General features: G+C 37.8%; 2 protein-coding genes across 3 annotated transcripts; both read left to right on the top strand.

Annotated features, from left to right (window-relative positions):
- Positions 1–291: 291 nt before the first annotated feature.
- On the top strand, positions 292–845 carry LOC137953989 (phytosulfokines-like). The gene is made up of 2 exons (XM_068801570.1): positions 292–430; positions 563–845. The coding sequence occupies exons 1-2, from the start codon at positions 317–319 to the stop codon at positions 695–697; spliced, it is 249 nt and encodes an 82-aa protein (XP_068657671.1). The 5' UTR covers positions 292–316; the 3' UTR covers positions 698–845.
- Positions 846–3,302: 2,457 nt separating this feature from the next.
- LOC137953365 (uncharacterized) lies at positions 3,303–7,483 on the top strand. 2 transcript variants are annotated; one of them, XM_068800734.1, is made up of 2 exons: positions 3,303–3,865; positions 6,967–7,483. In XM_068800734.1, the coding sequence occupies exon 1, from the start codon at positions 3,414–3,416 to the stop codon at positions 3,861–3,863; it is 450 nt and encodes a 149-aa protein (XP_068656835.1). In that variant the 5' UTR covers positions 3,303–3,413; the 3' UTR covers positions 3,864–3,865; positions 6,967–7,483. The 2 variants fall into 2 exon arrangements, 1 of the variants encoding a protein (XP_068656835.1); XR_011112376.1 differs by lacking the exon at positions 3,303–3,865 and adding an exon at positions 4,108–4,204.
- The last annotated feature ends 3,750 nt before the right edge of the window (positions 7,484–11,233 follow it).

Genomic DNA, 11,233 nt, shown 5'->3' with positions numbered 1-11,233 from the left:
GAAAGTAACCTGAAATTCTTATCGTCTCCGATAGAAACGAGGATCGTCCTGAGAACGTCCCCCACCTAAATCTGCAACTCTTTGATGAAAACTCGTGGTCGCCTTTCGTGCTTTTACCAAGATTTATTGTTCCATTTTGATATTTAAATCTCCCAACGAGATTTCAGCTGCTAATTAAAGCTCCCTTCCGTTTTATTTTAACCTTTCCGCACGCGCTTTCGTTGTCTTTCTCGAATCTCAACTCTATAAATACCGTGACCTTGTCTCTGGTGTTCTAAGTTCCACCCAAAAGTCGGCTCCTTCTGCTCCACCAGACATGGCAAGAAATACCCTTCTCGCACTCGCGCTTCTCCTCCTCTTTTCCCTTGCTTCTGCTGCTCGCCGTCAGCCGCTCGCGGTTGCAGATTCGGCGTTGGAAACCCCTGAAGTGGTACGTATTATACTCTCTTTCTTCATTATTTTGTTGTTATTAATTCCGAGAAATATATTTCTTTACTGGTCACGATTTCGATTCATGGGTGTTTTTCGCTTATATGGGTTCTCTGTGTGTTGCTTTGTGCAGGCTGTTGAGGTGGAATCCACCGAGGTGCCGGAAGGATGCGAGGGGGTTGGCGAGGAAGAATGTTTGATGAGGAGGACTCTGGTTGCTCATACTGATTACATCTACACCCAAGGGGCGGGGAAGAAGCACCCTTGAAAGAAGAAAAACAGAGAAGTTAAAAATCTTTGTTTTCGATTTCTTCTTCTGGGGCTCGGAAGTTGTGGTTGTTGATCACCTTCTGGGTCTTCCAAATCGTTTCCAGATATGAAAATAGTATAAATAATATGATTTAATTAGTTGAAGACTCTGGGTTTAATCTGTTTGGCAGGAATTTTCCAGTTCATACCTTTCTTTTCTTCCCTCTTCGAGTTCATTTTTTCATACTTCTTCATCTGAGGATTCCGAAAAGTTAAAAAGTAAACCACCGCCGATGATTTAACAGAACTTTCTTGAAAATCCTCAAAGTGGAGAGTGAAGAATCTACGGTAGTGAAATAACGCATGCAGCCACCTTCCATGTCTGTGCAGTTTTACTCGAAAGGAATCTTTGGAAAAGGAATGGGACGTTTCATTTTCTTTTAATTACTTCACGTTTCCGTTCCTTTTAATATTAGGTAATTTTTAATTAATGTAGCTAAACTATGGTATAACATAAGTAACAAAGATACCAGTTATCTCAGCTGTCCGATTATAGTTGGATGACTGAGCTAATGGGTTTTTCGTATTAGATTTTATAATTTATAAAAAAAAAATTAATTAAGAAAAATTCAACTATGCTGGATAGTTATTAGGCAAAAATAAATTTTTATTTTGATGAAAATAAAAAAATTAAAACCATTTAATGGATTCGAGCTAGAACAGCTTCTTAGTGGGTGGACTAGTCGACCACCAAGCAGTTTTTAGCTCACAATCCATAGACTTCTGGAAATGGACTATGTACAAACAATATATGATGTCTGCTGTCACGTGGACCCTTCCCACTTCATGTACACGAGATGCTTTGACCACATAAACCTGATAAACATGACGATAAGAAACTTCCCAATTTTATTCAATATGGTGACAGTGGACCAAACCCATGACCTCAAAGTGGCGTCACTTTTTTTTTTTTTTTTTGGAGGGTCCGTGTACGGCCCCTCCTTGGTCGACCCAACCGTGTTTCACATGTGAAGGGTTTGTGTAGTTAGGTCCATAGGAGCAAAATTTGTTCACTAACTAAGAGGTATGATTAATTTGATTGTTCAACCAATGTCGATAGTCCACTCCACAGGAGTGCTCTTGAATGAGTCCACTGCGGGGAGAAGGGAAATGGCGGGGATTTGTTGGGTGGATGGCATTTAATCCCCAATCAGGTAATAATACAATGTGTTTACCTAAAATATAGGGGCAGGATTCGATTGAACCCAGTTCCGGTTCGGGCCGACTTTGATGAAAACAGGTTTAGATAAATACTCTCATTGAACCAAACCATCAAGCATCTTCCCTTAAATCACCGGGCCCGCAGGAAAACCCTTGATTGTACTCAATTGTCTAGACACCTAAAGACAGTAGACACTACACCTCGCTTCACAAAAGTGGAAATCGCTTTTTGACTTGAACTGAAATGATCTCATACATGGGCCCACCTTAAACTGATAGACTTGACACGGCTCTATTCAGCGCTGTTAACTTGAGCGGGCCCCACGTGCACGAGCACTGTCACTGCTACTTTTGGACCCAGGAGAATTTGACCGGCCCCACTTGCACAGTATGACAATAGGCTGTGGCCCTGTGGGTGTGTCACGTGCTCCACTTCGCCTCCCGTGATCGACACGTCGGCTTCCCCGGAGCGTACGCAGCGAACTTGTCGTTATACTTTGAAGCGTAGGAGACACGTTGCTTCTTTCCAGACTGTTGACCGCCTGTTTATCTCGGGAGAATCTAAAAGAGTGGCGACTGGATTACGGCTGGGACCACCTCTAATTAATCGGATAGGTTTTGCATTTATTCTTATCTATTTTATTATATGTGCTATTTTATCATTAAATTTTTAAAGAAAATATCAATATTATATTAGTATAAAAAAACTTAAATCAATTTTTATTCAAAATTAATTAAAAATTTAATAATAAAATATATACTTAAACTTATATTTGCTAATATTTCATAATAGGGCCAATTTAATACAAGAAATTATTTGGTACCAAATGCTATTTTGACCATCCGATGCTATCTCCATCTAATTAATAACTATTTCAATTGTCCAATTAATAGTTATCACAATTATTCAATTAACGGCTATTTTAGCCGGGAGAGAAGGTGAAGATGGCGTGGAGTTATGTGGCCCACTGTCTTATATTTTTATTTATTACTCAGGGATATTTAAATACCTAATTATTTATTATATGTTTTATAACTGATTTTTTAGATATTTTAATAAGGTCAATTTAGGTATTTTTCCTTATTAAGTAAATAGTGTTAGTAGATTGTTTAAAGAAATAGTTTTGCCATTAGTGGCTTTTATTGAAGGGAAATTCAAATCAACGGATTTTTTAGATATTTTTATAGAGGGTTACTTTAGATATTTCCCCTATAAAATTTGTCCACGCTTTTATAATTCATATTATTCATATTGCTCAGCCCATTACCAATCTGGGGAATCAGCTGCTTCTTTATCTTAGTGTACAGTTCAGCCCATTAAGAGCAAAAGGCCCACAGGCATCTTGGCGGTCTCTTATTGAGCTTTTCCGCGGTGGAAAACCGAACTGCCTTTCGGCGCCAAAATCAGCTCCATTTACTGCAAAAAAAAAGACAGAAAGAAATCAGAAACCCTTATCCCACGAGGTAATCCTTCTCCAGAATCGCGGAAGTGTCGCAATCGCTGCCAAGTAAAAATGAGTTCCAGTGGTCGCCGATTCTGGCTGCTGAAGACGGAGCCCAGAGAATGGTCGTGGGCCGACCAGGCATCCAACGGCGGCGTTTCGAAATGGGACGGGGTCAAGAACAGACAAGCGCAGAACAACATGAAGGCGATGAAGACCGGTGACCTCTGCTTTTTCTACCACTCCGGGCCGAAGGAGCGCCGCGTCGTTGGTGTCGTCGCCGTTGCCAAAGAGTGGTACTGCTGCGGCGAGGACGAGTGGGCCGTCGACGTCAGGGGCGTCGGGGCGATGGGCCGGCCGGTTGAGTTGAAGGAGATTAAAGAGGAGGGATTGAAGGATTTTGCGTTGATCAAGCAGCCGAGGCTGTCTGTGGTGCCAGTTCCCGATAAGATTTGGGAGCGGATTTGTGAGATGGGAGGTGGTTACGAGGGGAAGAGTGGAGAAGATGCTGCTGGAGCCTAGAGGTTATTTCCTATAATAATCATTGAAATTTGTTTTAAGACAGTTTAAAAAGTGATTTAAAAGTTAAAACGACTTAATCCAAGTCCACTTCATACGATCCAAGCCCATCTGTAAATTGCCACAGGCTCGAACGCAACCTTTGGGTGGTATAAGCAATCTGAGTCTGATCCATCAAGTGAAACCCAAGTCCAGTCCGTTTCCAGGTTTGGGAGTTGCCCAACTGTTATGGACTAAAAAACCTTTATAGTACTCTCGACCTCCTTGGCTGTTCTAGCCGAGGCGTAGAAAATGTTTGGAAGGAGGAAATTTCTTTCGTTACCCATGGTGGTCGTAGCATCCGTGTGAGTTCTCTTCCCTTTCCGGATTTCACTTTTTTGTAGTGTATAGAAGTTTGTTCTTTAGTGTCCATTGACAAACGATTATAAGGCAAACCGTGTACGTGAGAAATCTTTATCGTTTCTGTGAAATTTCTTTGCAAACCTTTGTATCATGTTCTTTTTGGGGGTTATCAGACTTTTGAATTCTTTTTTGTAAACCTTTCATTGGTCCTGCTGTCTATTTTTGGGCTGTTTGTCTAAGGGAAGTCGTGAATATTATTGGGAAAATTCGAGAAACAAGGAGTTTTGGCATGTTCTCGTTTGTTAAACTTTAATTGAATTAGTTCTTCTGACCTTCCAGGCATCTGCATTCCAACAGTGGTGCTGCTTGAGCATTTCATTTATCTGCTTTTAATTAAGTGGATTTGATAAAGAGTCTGAATGGAGGACTTACTCTGTTTCTGATAGAAAAGCCGGACCTGCTGGTACAACCTAGTTTTCTGGCCAAATTAAAGTTTTAACTTGGGAAGTAAAATTTAGTTCCTTTTTGGCACTTCATTTATTTGTTTCATTCGACTCCATCTAACTGATGTGGATGTAAATTTTTTATTTGGAGCCATTCTATGTCTTTGACAGGCTGAAGGGCAGAATCATTTCTTCGATCTTGAGGTTGCGAAAAGGAAGCAACAGGCAAAAAATTTGTTTCTTCCTAAATGGTTCTTGAAGTTCAACCCACTTAGTTATACATCTATAATGTGTAAATCCATTGTATAATAGTATTGGAAGGCGATCCATAGGAATTGGGACCTCTACTATCTAGCAAAGGACTGGCACGAGAATTACAGCAGTGGTCTTTATGATCTTCTCCTAAGCTTACATCTCATGAATGCTTATGCTATCTGCTAGATGTCCTTTTGCCCCTTAGTGTTTAATTCTTATAAACATTGTCCTTTCCCTTTTCTTTTGGTTTTTCTGTTGGTTTGGTGGTTGGGGTGTGTGTGGGGTGGAGGACGGTGTACAAACCTACAGTTCATTAACAAAAGAGAAGTCCAAGGGTATACAAAGATTAGACAAAGGCCCTGAAGGGTATCCTTACAACATCTAACTTAACTAGACACTCCAATGTCAACTTCCACCAGAACATAGCAGCAGGACCTGACCTTTCTTTAGGCAAAACATTTGCTAACTTCTTGACATCTCTGTGTGTATAACAATGATCTGCATCACAATGATTGAGGTGCACCATTTTATAAATTCCATGGTCACTTTTGAGTCATCTTTGTTCTAACCTGCTACACAACATGGTAAAAAAATAGCAACTGTACCTCTTCATTGTTCATGTTTTCTAAAACCCTCCTCTATAGTGTTCCTTGCAAGCCCAGTTTTCCTTCTAACTCTTGAATGAGTCAGTTTGGTACCGAAACTTTACGCATTTCCATCTGCTAAACATATAGTTCTCGTTATCATACCCATTTGGATTCTTTCTCAACCCAAAACCTCAATGGCAACGTTTATTGATATGCTTTCTTAAACCATGATAAGTTTCTTGAGGCTAAGCCACCTCTTTTTTTTTTTTCTTTTTTGGTGGTTTACACTGAGTCTTCCATGTTAGTTGGGGGATTGTGTTTATCGTTGCTTGACCATGGTTTGACTCCTTTCAGGGTCATTTTTTAACTCCCATTGACAAAAAAATTACACCATAACATATGATTAGAAAATAGCTGGCAAGGCAAAACATTATTGAAGTGACTCTCCCTGCAATGAGTAAGTATTTAGACGTAAATCCTGCTAATCTATTCCTAATTTGTCTTGTAATTCAGCAATGGGGTCCTAGCTCCATACATCCATCCCATATGGTCAGCCGAATATTTCCTTTGTTCTCCCTGGCTCTTTATAGAAATATGATGGAATCAGTTATGACAAACCCTTCTGGAGCTTGGTGTGTTTCCAGTGTAGACTGGCTTTGGAAGAGACCTTAAAAGGACTCTGAAAGAGAAAACTTTTCGTTTTTTAAAGACACTCACAGTCATGGATTTAGACACGTCTAACACTGAATTGTGTTTAGTAGAAATTGTTGTGTATTAAGGTTGTTTAATAGGGGGATACTTATGTTTTTTATTACCATTTTGTTTCAGTTTATTTCCACGATATTTGTAGAAGGGGATTCCATAACCGTTTCTAGGATGGATAGCTTGAAGCAGAGATTCATATGAAGCAGAACTTGGAACATTGCTTAGCATTGTTAAGGTTCTCTGACAGAGAAATAGAAGCAAAGCTTCCAGGTTTTGACTACATAAAATTGTCAATAAAATGTGCATCAAGTGTTTTGAGTTGAGTAAATATAGGGAATAGCATTTACAGAATAAATGAGTAAATAAATGAAAGGACAGATGAAGAAGAAGCTTTGCTTTCTAGTTTGGTGTCTTGCCTTAAATTCTCATAGTAGAGATCCATAGAAGAATTATCTGAGTGGATGTGTTAAGACTTAGTCCTTACACAAACTGCTGCTGCATATGCCATTCAGTCCTATGCACAATGTAGAGACTGAATGTTGGTTTTTGCAACTTACCTTTTTCTTGTCATTTCCCTTAATAGAAATAACGAGCTCATCTTTTGCCAGTTGTGGCAAAAAATATAACTATTTGTTCCTAGGAGAATGAGAAGCAAATTATCTAGTTGCAAATTGATTTCTCTTGTATCATTCCATCACTATTTCATTGTAAACTACTATAAACATCCATGAGTATTTTGTATTTATTTGGCTGAGTTGTCAACATAATTTGCAGGATAGGTGTGATCTCAGGGAAGGCAATATTTGGTCCTCCTCTCGAAGAATACTGGGCAAAGAAGCTTCAAGAAAAGCAGGCAATGAAGGTGAAAGATACGAGATCCAGATAACATATTGCAAACACAAAATATTATTCTAAGTGCAGCACAGGTTGTTGCAAAAATAGGTGCCTTTTTCTTTACCACATTACACTGGCCAACGAAGCAACAGTGTGTTAAATCACTCACATCTTCTTATCATCACTCAAAGGATCTAACTCCTTTTCTGAGATCAATACTTTGTTCATCATTCGGCAAAGTCCCATTGAACACTTCACTAGTTCCTGTTGCACTTATATCTCCAGTTTCAAAATGATGAAACTAGCCAATAGTTCTTTTCTGCAGTAAATGGAGAAATAGTCTGGGAAAAGAGGAACTTTCATAAAGAAATCCAAGTTGTTTCAAATAAGTTGCGTAGAATGGCTTATATCTACAATTTCATTACTGATTAAGAGAGAATCTAGTGGTTACCTTTCATGTACTTTCATTAGTTAGATAAATAGCCTGGCAGACCTCGAGATCATCTTGTCGTTTCCATCTGATGCACCTACTCATTCATGTTTTATCGATGAGTGCAGACTCTGTTTTGTGTGGTTGGTTGGCTTAACATGAACCATCTCCTAGAGAATCCTTTATCAGCTCAAGTTTTGCTTCCTCATGCAACTAGTTCTTCAAGTTGTTTTCTGGTAAATTATGTACAATTCGAGTTTATTAACATTTGGGCTCCTGAGTGGTTCCTGAAATTGCTTTATATAGAAAAGAAAAAAGGAGAATAAAAGAAAAAATCACCAGCAGCGTCATGGAGTTGGCCGGACTGGCCTATGTTGGCTGCTGCCAACTTTGAGGAAGAAGCGGACGAAGAAGAAGAAGGATGGTGACAGGGGCCCACTTCCTGTACCCATGATGGAGGTGGATTCCTTTTCTTCCCTGTCATCAGCGGTGGGAATGTGGGGATTCCTCCCTTATTGACACTAGAAAAAGGAGGGAAAAAAAGTTGCTGCTGCCACTAGGGGTGGCACGAAGCTGAGCCACGCTCGAACCTGTATATGTTGTTGTGAATATTTCAAGCTCAGTCTAAAATTTTTAACCAGGTTTGAGTTCAAGTTCGAACTTGGTTTGAGTTTTAACTTACATATAAAATTAAAAAAATATATTATAAAAAAAATTAAAAAAAATTGTGAAGTACCATTGAATTGTAAGCTATGTATAATGACTAATTTAATAGACTTAAAAAAAAGATCAAGCACCTCCTTTAATAGTGTTTATTTTATTGGCAAACAATAATGTTAGATGTTGAGAGACCCAAAAGGGTTGAATAATCGATGTCTGTGAGGTTTGAGGTAAATAAGAATAATTATCAACCAACTAAAGAAGGAATCAACGAGAGAAATTAGAATAAAGAGTATTTTTGTAAAAAAATCTTAAATGTTGATAAACAAGGCTTTGATATCAAAATTGATGTAAGACAACAAAGATTTCTAAGTTTTAGAATTCTAATAGGTGATGAATTAGGTCACAAAGGGGGTAACTACACGAATCAGGAAAGAGAGTATATTAATAGATTAAAAAACAAAAAAGATGCGATTTGATGTAGGTAATTCAAACAAGAAAAAATAAATTTTGATGAAAGAACTAAATGTGAAAATTAATAGTGAGATGTTGTAAAAGTAAATAGTCTTAAAATTGAAAGAAAAGTACTGAAATTTGAAAGAAAGAAGGTCAAAAGAGATAAAAATGGCAACTATGGGATTTGCTACAAAACCGAAATAGAATAGGAATGAAATGCAGCAAAAGAAGAATATTTTTAGAATGCACAGATTAAGGGAAAAGAAAAAAAAGAAAAAGAAAATGAGGCATCAAACCTAATTTTTAGAATTCACTTCCAAGAAAGAGGTAGTTTTACACTCGAGCAACATAATTCTGGATTTTCATTCATCAAGTTCCAATTCTAGAACTGCCATAGCTCTAAAATTTAACGGCCCAGATTAAAACATTTTATTGACTGAAATTAAGAATCAAAATTAAAACTTAAAATAACCCTAAACCTTAAACTAACACTTAAAAGCCCTAAACCCACTGAAAATAAAAACAAAATTTAAATCTTGGGCTTAGGGTTTAGGGTTTAGGGTTTAGCTTTGATTAAAAAACTAATTGACGCCAAGATAATAGAATAACCTGCTGACAGGAGCAAAAAAGTGAAGATATAGAACCTCTGGAACAGAAACCAAAGAAGGTCAGTGGGACGAAAATCTCTACTTTCAACAAAATACAAGTAGAGCGAATTACTAGATTGCTACTACCATCCACTTTCTTGTTATGCAGCAGCTGAACTAGATGAAAAAAATAGAGCACCTTAAATTGGACACATTGGGGCCCCAACTTCAGCCAAATTTCATTAGACTAATTCTTGGTCCTAACGTTTTAATCTTCAAAACCATACTCAGCAATATGGTCTAGCCCTAGTTGAACTTTTCAAAACCCAAGCTTCCAACGAGTGCTGAAACAAACTCCTGCAACCAAAGTAGTTACAAAGAATTATATGACCTCGAAGATTTTGATAAGATTGAAACCAATACCATTCATATTACATTGACCAAGAAAAATAATGCAGCAAAAGCATATTTTCATTTTGAATGCAACAACTAAGCAGACATGATGTTTCTGATAAGTATATTTCATCTTGAAAGCAACAACTAAACAGAACAGAGCCCCCCCACAAACCGCCACCAAGTAAATATAAAAAACAGCTAAACTTTGGTAAAGAAACCAGCAGATTGTCACAAAAAAAAAATATATATATATACAAGACATCAAAATAAATGAAGAACATGGATCTTACTTAATTTCAGTGTTATAAAGAAAATTTGGAAATTTAGCAATTCAGGGTCTAAGTTCAAAATAAATATGAAACAAACCACTTTAAGGAGTTGTGGATAAAGTAATGGCAAAAACTGCTTGAGGCTCCCATTCTTGGGATAGGGAAGTCATCCAGACAGGACAATGACAGGATAGATTAACTTCAATAGAATCCAATTGTAACTGTGGTCGAGTTTCATCTTTCCCAAAAGAGACAATGCCACTAGTTACAAAGGGGGCCTTAATTCAGTTCCACATAAAGCAGAAACATAACACATACCAAAAACTGATCTTATGGTATAATATTTTTGCCACTTTCAATCAAGTATCCTTTCTCTAAAATCAGTAAGACCTACCTGCTTTTCCTGTAAATATGTTTGTCATGGTCCTCGATGGTTCCTCTTGCTCTTGAAACCATAATAACTCAAAGTTACAGCAACTGATAGAAAAGTAGAAAGGTTCGCAGTGCAATGACAAAAATGATGAATAATCTTTACATGTAATAAGTTTCAAGCTTTCATGGAGGGAGGGAAAAAATGTTGATGTGATATAAATTATAAAAAATGGAAGAATAAAAAAAAAATGCAACAATGACCAGATTCAACTGATCAGGACAGAAATACATAAACAGGATGATATAGCTTGTATTCAGATATAGAGAAATACGATTATCCAGAAACATAACTCTCCTGGCCCAAAGCCTGTGGGCTGAAAAAGGGCTTAAAGTTTCCAAAGAGAAGGAAATCCTTTGCCAGCAAACACAAGGAGATTAATGCTTCCTTAGAAACTAGTTTCTAGTGAAAAATGAACTCTTAATCTTTCCTGGAAAGAGCAAAAACAGGGCCTAAAATACCCCCCTTGTGAGGGGGTATAGACAGATAAGAGGAACAAGATAATCGAGGCAATTCAGTATATGGCTGAGGTAAGACTCCATAGAGATGAAAACAATGAGGTGACAGAGATATTAGGCTTCACCAATACTGGAGCCCCACAATAATCCCAGGCAATGGTACCAACCTAACCTGGCAGGAAACACTGACTTTCCAGGCAGAGATTTCCATGTAGATGTGTCTTTCCTGCAAAGGTTAGGACATTAAGGCCCCATTGGTGCCACAGCAGGAAAGCTATAATCGAGGAAAAGCATGAAAGGAGTTTCCAGATTTTAGTTTTTCAGGAAACATATAGACCAGAATCCTATGCCTTAGAGAATTCCCGAGTTACTAGGCAGCAGGTTCCAGATAAATATGCTTTTTTCCTTGAAACATTAGGGAATTAATAGATAATTAACGGTACTGAAAGCACTAATACATCTTCAAATGTATGCAATCTGTACATTTGATAAAAAAATTTGATAAAAAACAATCTGCTAAG

Source organism: Aristolochia californica, unplaced genomic scaffold (genome assembly GCF_029961685.1).
Source record: "Aristolochia californica isolate CCGP_79_NKW_82.1479 unplaced genomic scaffold, dmAriCali1.0.hap1 SCAF_16, whole genome shotgun sequence".
Lineage (NCBI taxonomy): Eukaryota > Viridiplantae > Streptophyta > Magnoliopsida > Piperales > Aristolochiaceae > Aristolochia > Aristolochia californica.
Note: the sequence above shows the minus strand (reverse complement) of the source record. Positions and strands in the feature narration are given on the sequence as shown.

Excerpts from the sequence above, each read along its gene's own strand:
- LOC137953989 (XM_068801570.1), top strand. The coding sequence starts at position 317 with ATGGCAAGAAATACCCTTCTCGCACTCGCGCTTCTCCTCCTCTTTTCC. Across the intron at positions 431-562 it reads CGTTGGAAACCCCTGAAGTG|GCTGTTGAGGTGGAATCCAC; the intron begins GTACGTATTATA and ends TGCTTTGTGCAG.
- LOC137953365 (XM_068800734.1), top strand. The coding sequence starts at position 3,414 with ATGAGTTCCAGTGGTCGCCGATTCTGGCTGCTGAAGACGGAGCCCAGA.